Here is a 20,185-nt window from a genome sequence, read left to right on the forward strand (position 1 = left end):
CATTCTTTTCATGTTACAGGATTGGGTCAAATTCATTCTTCATCCAATTCACCATTTTTTTTCAGGTATATTGGCCCAATAGCAATGCTGGGTATCAGATCAGTGATCTCTCTACTTCATGTAGCTGGCTATTTTCTCTATTGAACATGAAAAAGGACAAATTTACTTCTGGTGCATGTGTACCACCATTCATGTTTATATTTCACAGGTCCTATGGCATAAATAAAACTAATCAGTCTATTCACTCTGTTACATTGCCTATATGTCATATTTTCAGTCCTATCTGATTACACTCCTGCAAGTAGGAGCATCACCAGCCATGAGAAGTGGGTTTGTGTTTAATTTCAAATATATCCTGTATATATTTTGTATCAGCTGCCCAAAGTCAATATTACCTGTGAATAGTACATCCACTGCTAACAGCGAATTGAATATGAGGGTTAGGGTGTTCAAAAACCCCTGCACCTAATCATTCATATCAGTGCCCCTGAAACAAATAACCTTTCCTCAAACCTCAGTGAAAACCTCAAAACCTTTTTCAACCCTAACCTCAGTGAAATGCATAACCTTACTGTTATTGGGCTATTATCTGATTATATCTATATGCTTATAAGAGGAGGTGGGGGACCCTTCATTACTGTAACATCCATACAACTGCTTTCTGTTCCTTAAGTCAAAGTGTTTCTTGGCCTGAGTAGCTATTTACAGCTTGTACAGGTCTATTATGATCAAGGTTAAGAACCATTCGTCAGAAGTGAAAGCAGCAGGGATTATGGAGGAGGCCAGAGACCTCAAGCTTCAACCCTATCATTGAGTTGGCCCCAAAACTGGAACGCCTCTTTTCTTAGACCCGGTTGTCCATCAACCCAGTGTGTGGTAGTGTTTTAACAGTACCTGCTGTAAAAAGAATTTCTTCATTTAAATGGATTAGTGTTCAAACTATGAATGAAACAGCATCACCATGACATATTGTTATTTACATAATAGTGAAAGCAGTTTAACTCGCATTAAATCCTTAAAATAGACCTACTACATTTAAGTACCTTGTCCTTAGTCTGACAGATTCACTGACAGACTCTACATTACAGTCAGAATGTGGCTTGTTGCCTATTCGAGTGTATCAGCCAGGCTTATACTTTTCGTTTTACTTTTGGTGTTACATTTTCACTCATATATAAAAGAATATATTACATTTAATGAAATCATTCATATACTGAATCTTCACTGATCACACATTAGCATCTCACATAAACATTTCATTTTCAAAATTGGTAACCTTTTAAAAGCATTTTCATTACACACTCTAATGCCATTTTAAAATAATTTTTAAAAGGTTTATTTAGAGAGGCAGTTAAGAGGTTAGTAGAGTATAAAAGAGGCCACTAGAGGCCCCTGTTTTTCTGTCCCTTGGTTATTTCAGCTCAGTTACAGTATGTCCTTCTTGTTTTCTATCCTTTGCCCGTTAATGCAATCTACCAATGTTTGCACTACACTTGTTACATTTGAAATGGATAGTTGTTTATAAGACCGTGTGATACCATGAGAAAGCAGGTTTATGCTGACATCTACTCACGTATCTTTTTAAAAGGGTGGTTTAGATTGTGAGTTATCACAGCCATCCTAAAGAAGAGTGCTGTCATATTGCCAACAGTGCAAGACATCAGAACAAAACAAAGATATGAAGTCACATGTCACAAAGTCACACACAAAATCTGACTATCATACAGTGTTCTGCCAAGAACAGCAAATATCTTCTTATTTATTCATTCATTCTTCCTGAGAATTTAAACCATTTCAACTTCGAATCACAAACGGTCATAATTAAAGATCAGGCTTAGACACGAGATTGAAAAAAAGGACATATAACATTTAATTCATTTATGTACAAAGAATACAAAACATGACTTGGAACATGAACTCTATTGTAGAACTTCAGCAACATCATCAGAGTCTGAAGTCAGTTTTAACCTGTGGTAGAGAAAGAAGATCTAGGTAATGCATAATAAATTAAATACAGCCAATTCCAGAATTATTGGCACCCTTCAAGAGAATGGGCAATCAGGACTGTATAAAATAACTACGCAAACAAGGAAACCAATGTTCCACTCAATCAATTGGAGAAACTACTTGAGTTTGATTTGTCCGATTTGCATAATCATAGCTATGAGTGTTGTGAAAGCCAACACTGCATAAACGATTAACAAACGAATGTGCAGCTCTGATTTGAAGTGAAGAAGACAGTTCGTATGAGCACACTTTAGAAGGAAGGAGCTTCATGGAGAAATCGTTAGACGTTAGCGGCTCAGTGTGGTTATTCTCTCCATGGAAGACAACTCCATATATTAATTATAAGAGGTGCTGATGACTTTTAAATTGCACTGCTTATGACAACTCGGGTTTGGAAAGTTTAAAAGTAAGTTTTGAGCTTAAAAGTATTTTTAAGCTCAAAATATCACTTAGTGGCTGTTATTCATTTACGGACACTGTTGGTAAGGGTGCCAATAATTATGGAACTGATGAAATCACAATACAAAAAGCAGGAAACAAATGTAAATCAGGGAGCAATCTATCAAACTGACTTTCCTTTCAGGGTTTTATTATCCACCATGGAAAGGAAGTATATTTTCATATACACACATTTTCACAAAAACAGTACACTGCACGTTCACATGCACATATTTACAACCATTTATCTATAAAATCTTAATGTAAAGTAGAAGAAAAATAAATGAATGATTTACCATAATTAACTACAAATTGCTTCATTTGTGGTGGGACTTCTTTGCGGCGGCATCTTTACGACCTTGTTTTAAGCCCTGTAAGACACCATGCAATTAGAAAACAAATGAGAAACTGAAATTCTGACTGAATTTGCATGATTTAGCTCAAGGCAATGAATGTAGTGAATGTACTGATTACTTACTAGGTAGTATCCTGTGTGGTAGCCACTCATGTACCACGAAATCAGCATGCTGCCTAAAGCCTCATCATCCTCCAACATGTCAGGGCTAATCGGTGGTGGTGGTGGGATCATCTGAGCCAGAGGTGAGGAGTTTTATTAGTTACATTCTTAACCTGATTAATACTGTACTATTAGGCTTTTGTATATTTGTAGTTTTGACATGCCCGATTGGTCAATGGATCCAAACAGTGAATATCAGAAATGTGCAAAAGACTAGTCGACTAATCGGTTTTCTGTATACCCCTGTATATTTCGTCTGGTTTAGGGCCACGTCTACCTGACACTGGATGCATGGATGCAGCACTCAGCCCTTTTAATAACTAACATAGTTATCTGCTCTGTGAATAAGTCCAGTTGTAACCTTGAACTGCCATCAGTATAAAAACAAAGTGAGAATGTAATGAATTTGACACAATAACTGGAACACAGCTCACAGCACACAGTGACTCTGACCAGGATAAAGTGGTTACTGAAGAGGAAAGATGAATGAATAATTCATAGCACATGAAGCCCTACAGGCAAGGCTTTGATGGCAGCTGCTTTAAAATTCATGATGCAAAATGTGTATTGGGTTCTTCTTAAATTCTTCCTCTTAATGAAATAGCTCAGTCTTTTTTACTCGGCCAACAATCTTTTGCTCACAGAACATCTCATAACTTAATATACATTTCTAACCACAGCCTTCCTTTTCTTAAAGATTGCAATCTGATGGGAAGGGTTTATGGCAAAAGTCATCAAAATTGACAGATGTAGGCCTAGAGTATGTGGTGGGTTTGTGAAACAAAACCTACTAGTGGACCTCAGTAATCACTAGTTAGGTTTTAGGCAATTAATTTATTAGTCGATCATTCTGACCGATCCCTAGGGAACTGTGTCTCACCGGTGGACCTGGAGGGATCATTGGGGACCAACCAGGGAAAGTAGGTCCAGAGCCTCCTCCTCTTCTGCTGTCAGACTGGAGAGAACATGGTATGGTTTTAAACATAGTCTGTGTTAGTTACTGTTATATCCATCACTCAATGTAATCAGTGTTTGAACCATTCGTGGGTGCTAGCACTTACTGCATTCCTACACATATGAATTCATAATCCCAAATAATCCCAAAGACCAAAAAGTTTCACTGCTGAAGTACACATAGAACATACTTCTTATTCATTTACTCACCATTCTTAAGTGAGAGCCAGGAGGAGGAACAGGAGGAAATCCAGGACCCCACATAGGAGGCACCACTGGAGCTTTGCCTTTAGCTTTGTGTTTCTGTTGATTAGACTGATGTGGAGTAGAAGACCTATCACTCTCCTCTGTAGAAGACTCCACCTCTTTCCCCTGCAATTTAGTCAGCATTAGAACGTACACCCTTGTACGCTTAATCATTGTGCATAAGAAATGTAATAAACCGGTCACATACCTCAGCCATCTTTTGTGATTCCCCATCCAACTCTGCAGCGTCTGTGAGAAGGTCGCTCAGATTCTGCTCCTCCTCATTCCCGTAGTCGTTGTAATATACGACACAGGTGCCTTTCGCATGGTCGACTGAGGAAATGGTAGCAGCGTACAATTTTCCATCTTCAGACCAATACGCATAACAGGCATCCCCGACTTTCCACTGTAAAAGACAATTACAATACTCCTTATAGTTTTAAACTGCACTCGATCAATTCCACATCTCATTACATGTGCAGGTTTAGTATTTATGAGAATGTGGAAATCCTGCCATGTGACCTTTCAGGGAGCTTGTAGACAAAGTAATTGGGTGCTAATTTAAACTTTTTAACTACTGGACAAAGCTATAAAAGAGATGTTAATAGGTAAATTGTAATGCTACAGTATACAAACATATCCTATACAACTCATATATATATATATATATATATATATATATATATATATATATATATATATATATATATATATATATATATATATGCCTTTGACATAAGAAGAACGTATTGAAATCATTCTCATGGCTGGATCGGGAAGCTGTTGCAAGGTTGCAATGGACATGCAAAAGTAGAAAGAAACGCATAACACTATATGCGTTAACACGAGTACATCATGAGTGGGAGAGATGCCGCGGTGTGTTTACAAAGAAATAGCAATCATGTAAAAGATGGTTTGTAAATAAAGTTACATTTTGCTAAAATGTATGGAGACTTTTGAGACACTCTGTGTGTGTGTGTGTGTATGTATATATATATATATATATATATATATATATATATATATATCTTAATCCCTTTTGTGCAACATGTCTTGCTGGCTGGGTAAAACATATTGTGTGTGGTTAAATTACACAATTTCTTTAGAAATTCAAGTTGACATTAAGAACCTAAGAAAAAAAAAAGGTGATTTTTTTTTCCTCTAATGCTCACGTTTTCCCCTATAGTAAGGCTGAAATGTGTATCATACTTTGTCATTTTTACAAAACTCAGATATTGAAGATAAACAGGAAGCTTGTCTGGGCTATGTGATTTACCTCTCCATCAGGAGCAGTGTTACATTTCTTTCTGCTTTTGCTCTTTTTGGTGTTTTTCCGTTTATTGCCAGGTTTCTCTTTTGGATGTGGAGCCATGGCGTCTTCTCCTTTCAGAGCATTCTGTAGGAGGAAAGAAAACAAGAGGCACTTTAGAAGTTCTCAGGTGAAGTTTACTCAGCGTGTGTCTGTGAAGTGCTGTTAAAATGTCCACTGTGTGATTACTTTAAATGAAGCCACGGCTTTATCATAAGCTTTAATCAAGGCTGTGTCGTCCCAAATGTCCGAGTCGTCACTCTGTGCAGAAAAGACAAGAATTACAGTCTGTAACTACACACTCTTCTAACAGCAGCTCACTACTTATTTACTTACTTTTGGCAGTAAAAATAAGACATATAAACATACAGATATAAAATGCATTTTCTTTCTCTCTCTCTCTCTCTCTCTCTTTTAGAACTGTATCAACTGTAGTAGTTCACTCGGCTGTTTTCAGCAAAAAGAAAAATGCTAAAACCATGTCACTTAGCTAACTGTTAGCAAAACTAGCCACCAAGCCTAATGTGCCCACTCCACTAACTTCAATAAACTGTTGTAAATACACTGAATGACCTCTTACCTGACCAGTTCCGCGACAGAACACAACATCACCTGTTCCATTTGCCATGAAAACAGTGCATATGAACCCAACACCAAGCTAAAGACACTGCAAAATATTTCCCAAAAGCAGCAGCGTGCGCCCTGACGTGCCGGATGGTAATGACGTCAATGACATGCGACGATCTCAGGTTGACTTGCTGCTTGGCAACGCGCGCTTGTGTGTGTTTATCAGGCGATGATCACAGATTAATAATGTTAAACACGGCTTTAAGCTCGTTTGGTGCTCAGGTTGTGCTGGCGACGTCCAGCGATGAGAATCATCCACCGGAAAGCATGATTGATGGGTGAGTTATTATGAGTGAGTTAATGCTTGAGGTTAAAGCTAATTATTTGTGTTTTACCAAACAGAGACATTTAAAAATTATGTTGTGAAGATGTCTGCTTTTATTGCAGAAACATGGAGACGTTCTGGATGTCGACGGGAATGTTTCCTCAAGAGTTCATCATCCGATTCCCAGATAACATGAAGATATCCCTGCTATCCATCCACAGTGTTAATGGTAGATACAGATTAAAGTTTAAATGTACATTGCAGTGCACATTGGCATCTTAAGCTAGATGAGTTTACTGAACACTACACAAGGCTTAACTTTTCTTTACAGTGAGACGTTTAAGAATAGAGAAAAGCACACAAGAGGAGGCTGAGAAATTTGAACTCATGGCAGAGAAAGGTATGAACACGTTTTCTTCAAGTGGCTTTATTGTTATTTTACCCGTTTACAGCTAGTACAGTACACAGTGAACTGAAACAACACTCCTCCAGGACCACAGTGCTCCATAAAACCACACAAAACTACAGGAGACTACACATTACTACACAAAGTGCACGTGCAAACATGTGCAAACAGCACAAGACAGTACAATAAATACTAAAACTGTACAATAACTACTAAAACTGTACAATAACTACTATAACTGTACACTAACTACTAAAACTGTACAATAACTACTAAAACTGTACAATAACTAAAACTGTACAATAACTACTATAACTGTATAATAACTAAAACTGTACACTAACTACTAAAACTGTACACTAACTACTAAAACTGTACAATAACTAAAACTGTACAATAACTACTAAAACTGTACAATAACTAAAACTGTACAATAACTACTAAAACTGTATAATAACTACTAAAACAGGACAATAACTACTAAAACTGTATAATAACTACTAAAACTGTACAATAACTAAAACAGGACAATAACTACTAAAACTGTATAATAACTACTAAAACTGTACAATAACTAAAACAGGACAATAACTACTAAAACTGTATAATAACTACTAAAACTGTACAATAACTAAAACAGGACAATAACTACTAAAACTGTATAATAACTATTAAAACTGTACAATAACTAAAACAGGACAATAACTACTAAAACTGTATAATAACTATTAAAACTGTACAATAACTAAAACAGGACAATAACTACTAAAACTGTACAATAACTACTAAAACTGTATAATAACTACTAAAACTGTACAATAACTAAAACTGTACAATAACTACTAAAACTGTATAATAACTACTAAAACAGGACAATAACTACTAAAACTGTATAATAACTACTAAAACAGGACAATAACTACTAAAACTGTATAATAACTACTAAAACTGTATAATAACTACTAAAACTGTACAATAACTAAAACAGGACAATAACTACTAAAACTGTATAATAACTATTAAAACTGTACAATAACTAAAACAGGACAATAACTACTAAAACTGTATAATAACTATTAAAACTGTACAATAACTAAAACAGGACAATAACTACTAAAACTGTACAATAACTACTAAAACTGTATAATAACTACTAAAACTGTACAATAACTAAAACTGTACAATAACTACTAAAACTGTATAATAACTACTAAAACAGGACAATAACTACTAAAACTGTATAATAACTACTAAAACTGTACAATAACTAAAACAGGACAATAACTACTAAAACTGTATAATAACTACTAAAACTGTACAATAACTAAAACAGGACAATAACTACTAAAACTGTATAATAACTATTAAAACTGTACAATAACTAAAACAGGACAATAACTACTAAAACTGTACAATAACTAAAACAGGACAATAACTACTAAAACTGTATAATAACTATTAAAACTGTACAATAACTAAAACTGTACAATAACTACTAAAACTGTACAATAACAAACAGGACAATAACTACTAAAACTGTATAATAACTAAAACAGGACAATAACTACTAAAACTGTACAATAACTACTAAAACTGTACAATAACTACTAAAACTGTACAATAACAAACAGGACAATAACTACTAAAACTGTATAATAACTACTAAAACTGTACAATAACAAACAGGACAATAACTACTAAAACTGTACAATAACTACTAAAACTGTACAATAACAAACAGGACAATAACTACTAAAACTGTATAATAACTAAAACAGGACAATAACTACTAAAACTGTACAATAACTACTAAAACTGTACAATAACTACTAAAACTGTACAATAACAAACAGGACAATAACTACTAAAACTGTATAATAACTACTAAAACTGTACAATAACAAACAGGACAATAACTACTAAAACTGTACAATAACTACTAAAACTGTACAATAACAAACAGGACAATAACTACTAAAACTGTACAATAACTAAAACAGGACAATAACTACTAAAACTGTACAATAACTACTAAAACTGTACAATAACAAACAGGACAATAACTACTAAAACTGTACAATAACTAAAACAGGACAATAACTACTAAAACTGTACAATAACTAAAACAGGACAATAACTACTAAAACTGTATAATAACTATTAAAACTGTACAATAACTAAAACTGTACAATAACTACTAAAACTGTACAATAACTACTAAAACTGTACAATAACAAACAGGACAATAACTACTAAAACTGTACAATAACAAACAGGACAATAACTACTAAAACTGTATAATAACTACTAAAACTGTACAATAACTAAAACTGTATAATAACTACTAAAACAGGACAATAACTAAAACAGGACAATAACTACTAAAACTGTATAATAACTACTAAAACTGTACAATAACTAAAACAGGACAATAACTACTAAAACTGTACAATAGCTAAAACAGGACAATAACTACTAAAACTGTATAATAACTACTAAAACTGTACAATAACAAACAGGACAATAACTACTAAAACTGTACAATAACTAAAACAGGACAATAACTACTAAAACAGGACAATAACTAAAACAGGACAATAACTACTAAAACTGTACAATAACTAAAACAGGACAATAACTACTAAAACTGTACAATAGCTAAAACAGGACAATAACTACTAAAACAGGACAATAACTAAAACAGGACAATAGGCACGGACAGTGCAGTGCCGACCGCAACACAGTGTGAAAGTGTCAAATATAACAGTAGTGCATGGTGTGAATGTAAACGTAACACACTATGATATAGTATTCGGTAGATAAGCTTTTACCATATATGGACATAGCAGTTACTGGAGTAGCAGCCAGGTAGAGAGTATAGTAATGACAAGAAACTATATACAATATTTTTTTATCTATAAATACAGTGGCTGCAACAATGCAGGTAGTCAATACAGAAATGTGCAAAAATTGCAAAGGGATTGGGATGGTGTTCAGTTGAGTATGAGTGTGTGTGTGTGTGTGTGTGTTGTCAGTCCAGTCTCTGAGTGTTGAGGAGTCTGATGGTTTGGGGGCAGAAACTGTTACACAGTCTGGCCGTGAGGGCCCGAACGCTTCGGTACGTTCTGCCAGACAGCAGGAGGGTGAAGAGATTGTGTGAGGGGTGTATGAGGTCATCCACAGTGCTGGTGGCCTTTTTGTGTATGCAGTGTGTGGTGTAAACATTTTAACCTTTGTGGTTTTTATTTTAACCTTTATTTTATTATTTTATACAATGAGGTTTTACAAGAGAAACCTGACCAGTGAGGCATCTGAACAGTACAGACACAAAAATACTCATCAGACATCAGACTGTGTCAAAAAAAACAAAACAAAAAAAAAACCTAAAACACGTACAGTTGTATGAGGTCCAGTAAATTTGATCACTTTAAAGTATTTTTAATGAAATACTGACTCACATGAACTTTCTCTTTTAGAGTTTGAACAAACAGATGGAAGTCTACAAACAAATGAAATATCAGTGAGTTTAATTTCTTTCCATTGCTGTTCTGCCTACTGAAGAGGAACTGTATTATATCACCCATGTATTCTATGAATGTGTTTTCTGCAGCTCGACGGCTCAAATGCGACACAACTGCGGTTTCTCATCATCTCTGGATATGATCATTTTGTCTCAGTGCACAAAGTGGGGATACAGGCATAAGAATAACTTTAATGAGTCACCAGGACTTGTGAAGTAGCCTTATTATATTTTATATCATGTACAGTAATCATTGCTAAAACTCACTGTATTTTGTACTAAATCAAACTGTCATAAACAAGTCAAATAATCTATGATTGTTAAGACTCACTCATAGGTATGCTAATCCCAACATTTTTTGCAGACTCCTCACTATATAATTCAGTAAGCAGACTCTGAATATTAGTCCTACACTAGGATTAATGTACTCAAAAAAACATAGTTTTAATGACACGTGGCATTAAAAAGCAGCTCAATAATGCCATACTTTATTATAATTAGCTTATTATTATACAATTTAAATAATTATTTTATAATTATATTATTATATAATTATACATTATAATTATACCATACTAAAGAAATAAAAGAGAGAAAACTCAACTGATAGTATCAACCATTTTACTGCTCATGTCAAACAGATAAAAAAAGACAAAACAGTAACAGTGACGAACAGGAACAGAGTTCTCTCTTCAGAATCGCCAAAGAACCCAAGAAATGGAGGAGTGAGACTGTCGCTTCACATCCTGAAGACGCCGAAGCGAGTCTTCTGTGTGGGGGCGTTGAGAGCGGCGCTCAGACTGAGTCCCAGGACGAGGCGCGTGTCAGCAGGGTCGATGATTCCATCATCCCATAGTCTGACGGCAGGAAATGAGGAACACCGGATTAGAAACATTTCACATCTTACAACATGATATAATGCAAGATTAACATTAAGAAGTGAAGGGGCATTACTATATAAAAATGTATCCAATCACTGGACATGATCTGTACTGAGTAGATGAGTGTATAGTGACAGGATATTATTATTATTATTATTATTATTATTATTATTATTATTATTATTATTATGGTTATAAATAGTTATAGTTATTTGAAAGATTAGGGCCAAACTTTGTGACATCATTAACTGACAAACCGGTGGAATTTCACCTGCACCATGAACATGTTTGTCCGGTATGTGATGGGTTACCTGGCACTGGAGTAATATGGACTTCCCTCTTCCTCAAATCGTCTGATAATAGGCTCCTTCAAAGCAGCCTCCTGTTCTGCTGTCAGCTAGAGGGACAGGAGCCAAATATGAACTTTAAACTCTACAGAACTCCATGCCAAAACCACAGAATGCTGATCCTTACCTCTTTGCCTTCCCTGGCTTTCTGATCTTTAGTAATGGTGGCCAGCACATTTGCTGCTTGCTCTCCTCCCATCACTGAGATGCGCGAGTTTGGCCACATGTACAGGAATCGGGGACTACAGAAGACGGTTAAAATAAGCAAGGAATGAAAGATGTCTTCTTATACCATTATAGTTTACCAACAGTTCATTATTTTATAGAATGACATACTTTTTTATTCATTTATTCTTACCAGTATATTTTTACCAGTAACACTACCACTGAGACTCATCATTTACATTTAGGTATCTATAATTAGCATTTCTCTCACTAGGCTCTCTCTTCTCTTTATAATAAGCAAGATAAGATGTTTTTTTTTTTAACTGACAAAATGCAAAGTCCTCTTTGGTGAAGACTTTCCCTTGTCAGAAAACTTAAAGTTACAGTTTTACCTTTGACTGTTACAAAGCACACTGGAGACTCCTTCCAAATGTTAAATAATTGTCTCTTCACAGAAAATGTCACCATATATTATTATAGATTATACATTTTGTTATAGCTAGATTTTATAATACATACAGTTACATTTATATCTAAAGTACGTCCAGCATACAAGTCTTTCATCAATAAAAACGATGCCACTGATGTCAGAATGCTCATGCGAACGAGGCTTTATACCTTATTAATATTAATATTATTTTCATTTCTTGTATTTTACTGTTATTACTAAGCACCAGTACACCAAGACAAATTCCTTTTCTAATGGTGATTCTAATTCTTTAGTCCTAATATCACTTATTAAATGAGTAAGTCGAATGAAGCACCTGTATGCTCTTCCACACATGCCGTAGTTTCCAGCCCCATAGGATCCTCCGATGATTACAGTGATCTTGGGCACATTAGCACAGGCCACAGCTGTCACCATCTTAGCACCGTCCTTAGCAATGCCACCTGCCTCGTACTCTCTTCCAACCATAAATCCTGCAACAGATAAAATACATGGATGAGCTTTACATTAGTGTGTACACAGTCAGTGGTAGAACAAAGCTAAAAAGGTGCATATATAATTACTGATTAAAAATGTTATAGAAAAGATGCATGACTAGAAAGTGTAGCTCTGCCTTCTGTAGTTCAGACTTGCCTGTGATGTTCTGAAGGAAGATCAGGGGAATGTTCCTCTGACAGCACAGCTCAATAAAATGAGTTCCCTGTAAAACAAAATGCTATATAACTGTACACATTCATAAATTCAGTGAAACAAATGCATACACAAAATATTCTACAGCATCTAACTCTACAGATCCTGATGTCATCTACAATATTTTATGAAGGAAACAGAACTGTTTTATCCTGCATAATAAATTGCTTATGACAGATTTACAAGAAATCCAGATTCTATGAATATAAATAACAAAAGATAAAATAAAGCAACCCCTTCTCCTGATAAACCAGTGTTGCTTGGCCTGTATATACATATTGGAAGCTAAAAGGCTCTTATATTTTATGACAGTAACAATTGCCCATTATGTACTGTGTTTAGTATTTACTCAGACTTTCTGATGAAATGTTCTATATAAGAAGAGAGAATGAGACACATTTCAGTGATGTTTCACACTTTCACCAGTCTGCTCATTCAAATTATTTCCTGTTTTAATACAGGAAAATGTTATACAATTTTACAATTTTAAATAAGAGTGACAAGCAATGCCAGCAGGTGCAGATTCATAGATCACTCTTCATGCACCTGAAGTGTTATTTACAAATAGAGGAATGAGCAACTCACTTTCTTTGCTGATTCGGAGAACAGCACTCCATTATTGCCAATGATCCCGACTGGATAACCGAATATCCGTGCGAAGCCTAGATACAAACAACAGCACCATGAATGAGTATGAAATCCAACGTGATATTTCTAAAGTGCTGGAATGTAATGCTTCATTCATAACAGACCTTAAGACACGTAAGATCATATGTACCTGTTACCAGTGTGTCTCCATAGAAAGCCTTGAATTCATCAAATTTACTGCCATCAACTACACGGGCAATCACCTGTAATGAAATATGGCTGTCATACTTCTGCATTAACATAATTAACTAACTGATCCTTTTCTCAAATGTAATGAACAATAAAAACAGACAAGCAGTCCCGTTAAAGCCGAACTGTTTTTTACTACAGAACGTTTTGTAATTCTGTAACGTAATGTTGGCTGCTTTGTACAGGATAATGAACACAAATGAACACAGATGTAAACACCTTTTACATCTGAGACTTTTCAACAAGAAAAAAGGTGGAAAAACAGTGTGGAAATCAACCCTGGACGAAATCAACCCGGAAATCACCCAAGAAGAGGGCGTGCATCTGATTCTGGTGTTACGTGATGGCTCTTATCAGTTACAGACTGACTCACAGACACTGTGTGTGGGAGATTAATGTGGTCTGTTAGATACTGTAGTCTACAGTTGTCAAAAAAAAGGACAGAAATCACTGATTTGCTACAGCTACCGTGAAGGGAATTTAACTGATGTCCCCTTTGACCTAAATTAATTTAGCTGGGTAGATGAGTTGGACAAAACAGCACCATGATCATCATGATCAAGGTTGTCTAGTATTTTAAAATTTCAATTTTGAAAAACTACAGCTTTTGCAGATTTGTAGTGAATTCATGACTCTCACTGGTAATTACTTCAATTACAGTACCTCCCTGCATGAAACATATCCAGATTGTATTGTGCTTAAAAAGACTGAAAACGAAAGGAACCTCTTTGATGTCAAAGTTTCGTTTCAAGTTTTCTCCCACAATTCCATAAAGCTCATCAGCGGGGAACAACGGAGCCTCAGGAGGTTCCACAGTAACCTGAAAGCATAGAATAAAGATGTAACCGGTGACTGGGTTCAACAAATACATTTCCATACAAAAAAAAAAAACAGCAAGATATGAACTCTGGTAGCACACTTACATCCAGTTTCTTCTGGTAGTTCAGGTTGCGCACTGCTTTCCGTGCTAGGTGAAGAGCATGATCATCATCTAAGGCGTAGTGATCAGTTACACCAGATTTTCTGAAGAAAAAAAGGAGGGGGGGGGACAGAGAATTAATTACAGAAATTTACTTTAAATAATAAACAAATACAGGAGGAAAATAAACACACACTATATTTTCATTACTTAAATAGTATGGCATCAAAAATGAAGTCAACCTGCAGTGAAGGTCAGCACCTCCAAGGTCTTCAGCAGAGACTTCCTCACCTGTAGCAGCTTTTACCTACAACACACACACACACACACACAGGTTTATCTAACTCTACAACCATATGTATTTAATGAAACCAACACAAGAGACAGGCCAAACTACACTATATGGCCAAAAGTATGTGGACACCTGACCATCACACCCACAAGTTGGGTCTTCCCCAAACTTTTGCCACAAAGTTGGAAGCACACAGTTGTATAGAATGTCTTTGTATGCTGTAGTATTAAGATTTCCCTTCACTGGAACTAAGAGGCCCAAACATGTTTCAGCATGACAATGCCCCTGTGCACAAAGCGAGCTCCATGAAGATATGGTTTGCCAAGGCTGGAATGGAAGAACAAAGGCTCTGATCTCAACCCCACTGAACACCTTTGAGATGAACTGGAATGCCGACTGTGCCCCAGGCCTCCTCACCCAACATCAGTGCTCAACCTCACTAATACTGTGAGGTGGCTATATTAGCACAAATCCCCACAGTCATGCTCCAAAATCTAGTGTTAAGCATTCCCAGAAGAGTGGAACCTATTATTACCACAAAGGAGGGACTAAATCTGCAAAGTGTGTGTGTGATGGTCAGGTGTCCACAAACTTTTGGCCATATAGTGTACATAATATTAAAAAATTGAACATACCAGTGGAGGTCCCCCAAGAAAAATGGTCCCTTGTTTGCGCACAATGATACTTTCATCTGCCATGGAGGGGACATAGGCGCCCCCTGCTGTACACGAGCCCATCACTACAGCAATCTGCAACAGAAGCATGAAGATAGTACTATCTACCAGATACTATTCTGCATCGTGATTATTACAATGCAAGCACAATCTACCAGATACTATTCTGCATCGTGATTATTACAATGCAAGCATATATATATATATATATATATATATATATATATATATGTGTATGTATGTAGCGGTCTAGGAAAACCCGTCAGATGTAGCTGCAGCTGAATTCTGAGTGACTTATCTCAGATGTAGAGACACAGAGTGATATGGATCCTGGCACTCATCAAAGTGATAACTCATTTCCCAGTGTAAAGTAATATTTCTTTAAAATGTAGTAGTAATGTTGTATTTTTTAATGAGTCATTAAATGAAATTTTCTCCCTTTTCACTTTTGGGGGTACCCAGGCTTTAAAATGTTTTACTTCTGGTTGAGATACATGCAAAACAGAAACACATTACAGTTCAGTGAAACCTGTACTTTTCAGAACTTAATGCAGCAGAAAATTTCACCTGGTAAATGGTTTTCCCAGGCTGCCACACATATGCATAAAGAGTCCCTATGGTTCTTTTTGTGCAAGTGTTCAAGCTAAAAGATTATAATCAATCCAGCCCTCTTAACTCACTATTACTAAAAAAATCATGACAAAAAAAAATCAAAAATGATGGTGCAATACAAAACATGCCAGTTCAGCAGTTCCATCAGATCCTTACCTGTGCAATGCCCTCTGAGGACAAGCGTGCCTGGTTGTAAAAGATGCGTCCAAAGTGATCTCTATCAGGAAACACATCAGCCTGGCGGGGTAAGTTGGCCCCTCCAGAGTCCACTAGAGATAAAAGAGATTATTAGAGTTTCTAAACTTCCACAACACAACCAAAGCATACTGAGAGCGGAAAACTGAGTGCTCTGTATGTTCCAATTGATATATTGACTAATTTTAAAGACTCTATGGGCTTATCAATATTGAAATGTCAGGCCCAAAAACCACCAATAATGTCTTTGTAAAAATATTGTATAGTAAAACCTTGTTTTTGTATGTGATGTTATTTTAACCAACCACTAAACATACTGGTTCAAATTTGCTTTCTTCGCATCCAAGTACAATCTCTTAAGACAAAAGCTGCCATTTATTTCAGTCTGAAAAGCACCCAGTGTTCCCAGAATAGGCGGCAGATCCTGACTTGGATAAAGACGTGGCTGAATATGACTGAATGAATGAATTTCCAACTCACCCAGGTATATACATGGCAAGTGGTTCTGCTGTGCAATCTCCTGAGCACGAAGGTGCTTCTTCACAGTAACTGGATAATAGGTGCCTCCTTTGACAGTGGCATCGTTTGCAACTATGATACACTCCAGCCTGCAAAAAAACAAACCAAATTCAAAATAGCCATGTGAATTTGTTTATTCCTATTCACTACAGCATGATATATTCGTAGAAGAGTAAGGAAGGGAAAAGTACAACATGGGTTATGAATTCTCACCCGGACACCCTGCCAATGCCAGTGATGATTCCTCCAGCAGGCACCTCCTCATTACCGTACAATTCATAAGCAGCAAACTGGGAAAACTCCAGAAATGGAGAACTGCACACCCAAAACAAAAAAGTGTCAGAACAAAAAAGTGAAATAAAATACTGATACATTAATATGTTTAGACATGGTTTTTGTTAGGGCTGCACAATACTGAAGAACAATGCGATATACAATAACTTGTTAAATAATGTGATACGCAATATTATAATGCTATAAGTGTGTAAAATCAATTTAAAATTATATTTATATGTATTTATATATTTAAACAGAAAATGACATGACCAACATACATGTTTCATGTTGAGGAAAAGAAAACATTCGCTGCTACCTGCCTCACCCTGAAACTTAAGACTTTTTGTAACTTTTTGAAATATTAAAATCATTCAGTTGTCGCAAGCCCCTGCGATATGCATATGGTGATATTTGATTCAATTCAATTTTATTCATATAGCACTTTTAACAGTGGACATTGTCACAAAGCAGCTTTACAGAAATACATACATTCAGATTATAAATTGTAAATGTATGAATTTATGCCTAATGAGCAAGCCAGAGACAACGGTGGCTAGGAAAAACTCCCTGAGATGATATGAGGAAGAAACCTTGAGTGGAACCAGACTCAAATCCTCATCTGGGTGACACCGGATAGTGCGATTATAAATAATTCCCTTGTATGACTGTGTACTACATGGACAAAGAGTGCAATTGTGTAACCAGGAAACTGATTACATTTTTCACATGAAGTCTGTCTTGTTGAACCTATCCACTGTCGACTTACGGAGACCTGAGTGCAAAACTGCTGGATATTTGGATAATTTGGGTAATTTGGATATATTGTGCAGCTCTTGTTGTTGTTGTACCCCGGGTCCAGCAGCCTGTCAATGCGCTCCCGAGGCAAAAGCTTTCCTCTGGATGTGTGCAGGTTCCTAGCTCTCTCTCCTCCTCCTGTAGAAATGAAATACTGTGTAAACACACTGTTCAGGGTCTCCTAAGGTCACCCAGTCAAAAGTTCATTCATATAAATATAAATATATTCATTCTAAGAATGGGACACCTGCTTACCAAGCTTTATCTTTTCTGCTCTGTCTTTCAGCTCCTTGACCAGTACTTGCATACGTTCATAGTTTTCCTGTGGTGAAAGATGATGATTAAATATTTAACAGCATGTTTTCATATTTTGATATTTAAAAACTATTTACAACTTATAGCTAGCTAATACAGTGTATGCAGTTTGTTTTTTTATTTATTTATTTTGCTATGCTATGTTGTTTACTTTATTGTATTATATTATACCTTGTTTGTAAAGGCACCATAATGTTTGGTTTTGCTATTAAATCACGTTAGCATGAAGAATATATAAAGAAAACTGCTTACATCCCAAATTACTTCCCACTCCCTTTATACGTAAACTATACAGGGCATGAAGTAGTGTTTTTTCCGCCCTAGCTAGTGCACTAAAGGTTCAACACAGAGCCATTTGACATCGAGCCACAATCAGAGCTAATGGCCAAGGACGTTGCTGTCACCCACTAAGGCTCACTGCTCTCGGACACACACTGTAACTCCAGTCCGAGGCTTCTCGCTTGGCCTACCTGATACACGGGAGACTGTACGTCTGGCTGGGAGCCCAGTGTCGCGACTTTCTCTGCATGGTAAAGTCTCGATATGGCGCTCCTGCTACGAAGAAAGGCCACTGCCGGTCTGAAAGTCTGTAGTATCATATTTTCAGCATGAACGTAGAATATAAAAAGTACCGCTACAGTACATTAGTGTCACAGCATTCTAGCTATTCAGTACAGTGACTGAGCTGAAGCCCCGCCCATCCACACTCCAGCCAATGAAAACTGTTATAAGAGGAACTGCCTACGCCATGATGCCTTTGATTGACAGTACGCTGGGAAGCCGCAGGTTGGAAATACTTGAGAGATTTTTTTTTCCCCAAAATGTTTTCATATGCACTTAGCATTAGTGTTTTTAAAACTGTGCATTTAGGTATATTAGGTATATCAAGATTTATATCACGTCACTGTTGAATTCTTGACTCTGATTGGTCAGAAGGTGTTGCTTAACTTTCTGTAACAGCAGCAATAAAACCAGTGGTGTAGCCAGAAATTAATTTCAGGGGTGGATTTAATAAATAAATAAATAAATAAATAAATAAATAAATATTCTCTATTTGTCTATTGATAAGTGCAAGGCGGTCATGCACGTTAGGTGGATGCCAGACAGTAGTAGAAGCAGTAGTGCAGCGGATTTGTTATTTAATTATTAGTGGCATGGTCTACTGTCAACCAATTTCACACACTCACTTTCAGTAACTGTTTCACCCTGGATACAGAGCCTATCCCAGGAACACTGAGCGTAAGGCAGGAATACACCCTGGATGGGACCCAAGGGTGCCATGAACACACATTCACAGTCTCATTTACACCTAGGAGTAATTTATCTAAGCCAACCCATCCACTGCCATCTTTGTGGGAGGCGGGAGGAAACCAGAGAACCCAGAGGAAACCCAAGCGGACACAGGGAAAGCAAGCACAGAAACTCAATACAGACAGTAACCCAAGCTCAGGATTGAACCCAGGACCCTTGACCGGTTAAATATGGAAGAATTGTAATGATGAGTTGAACATTTTATGAACATCATTACAGTGCAGTTGCTCCACAAAAAATATTTGACACACTGGTTTAAATGCTGTTGAATTTGATCTCTCATATTACAGATCTGAATAGTCAGCCATTCAAGTGTTAATGTTTTTGTTACCTAGATATGCTGTAAACCATTACTGTGTCAGCTTTACTGATGATATCTGACATACAGTATTATTAGTTATGGCAGAGCTCAGTGGTAGCTGATTTATGCAAATTTACTCAAAATGAACTGTGGTGTTACAAATTATTATTTCCTGATTAAAGTTGGATGTTAGGCTATGTTCAGCCTGTAGGCAAAAGTGAATCAAATCTGATATTTTCACTCTTTTCCATGACAGTTTGAACAGCAAAAACGACATTATTGATTACTTTTTGGGCCACTTTTAAATGTGGTATTTAAA

The 20,185-nt window shown here is 36.3% G+C and overlaps 3 protein-coding genes across 3 annotated transcripts; 1 reads left to right on the plus strand and 2 right to left on the minus strand.

Annotated features, from left to right (window-relative positions):
- Positions 1-1,846: 1,846 nt before the first annotated feature.
- smn1 (survival of motor neuron 1, telomeric) lies at positions 1,847-6,212 on the minus strand. The gene is made up of 9 exons (XM_026931391.3): positions 6,052-6,212; positions 5,661-5,732; positions 5,439-5,558; positions 4,371-4,568; positions 4,127-4,288; positions 3,843-3,917; positions 2,924-3,034; positions 2,742-2,816; positions 1,847-1,968 (listed from the first exon to the last, which is right to left on the minus strand). Exons 1-8 carry the CDS (start codon positions 6,097-6,099, stop codon positions 2,763-2,765), a joined length of 840 nt encoding a protein of 279 aa, XP_026787192.3. The 5' UTR covers positions 6,100-6,212; the 3' UTR covers positions 1,847-1,968; positions 2,742-2,762.
- On the plus strand, positions 6,186-10,551 carry hspb11 (heat shock protein, alpha-crystallin-related, b11). Its single transcript, XM_026931392.3, has 5 exons — positions 6,186-6,376; positions 6,486-6,592; positions 6,695-6,763; positions 10,246-10,289; positions 10,380-10,551. The coding sequence occupies exons 1-5, from the start codon at positions 6,186-6,188 to the stop codon at positions 10,470-10,472; spliced, it is 504 nt and encodes a 167-aa protein (XP_026787193.1). The 3' UTR covers positions 10,473-10,551.
- Positions 10,552-10,896: 345 nt separating this feature from the next.
- Positions 10,897-18,958, minus strand: mccc2 (methylcrotonyl-CoA carboxylase subunit 2). Its single transcript, XM_026931390.3, has 17 exons — positions 18,725-18,958; positions 18,195-18,261; positions 17,993-18,077; positions 17,082-17,183; positions 16,830-16,957; positions 16,311-16,423; positions 15,504-15,617; positions 14,819-14,883; positions 14,581-14,680; positions 14,382-14,477; positions 13,599-13,671; positions 13,406-13,482; positions 12,764-12,830; positions 12,447-12,603; positions 11,645-11,759; positions 11,482-11,567; positions 10,897-11,146 (listed from the first exon to the last, which is right to left on the minus strand). The coding sequence occupies exons 1-17, from the start codon at positions 18,851-18,853 to the stop codon at positions 11,029-11,031; spliced, it is 1,692 nt and encodes a 563-aa protein (XP_026787191.1). The 5' UTR covers positions 18,854-18,958; the 3' UTR covers positions 10,897-11,028.
- Between the last annotated feature and the right edge of the window lie 1,227 nt (positions 18,959-20,185).

This window comes from Pangasianodon hypophthalmus, chromosome 24 (genome assembly GCF_027358585.1).
Source record: "Pangasianodon hypophthalmus isolate fPanHyp1 chromosome 24, fPanHyp1.pri, whole genome shotgun sequence".
Classification (NCBI taxonomy): Eukaryota; Metazoa; Chordata; class Actinopteri; order Siluriformes; family Pangasiidae; genus Pangasianodon; species Pangasianodon hypophthalmus.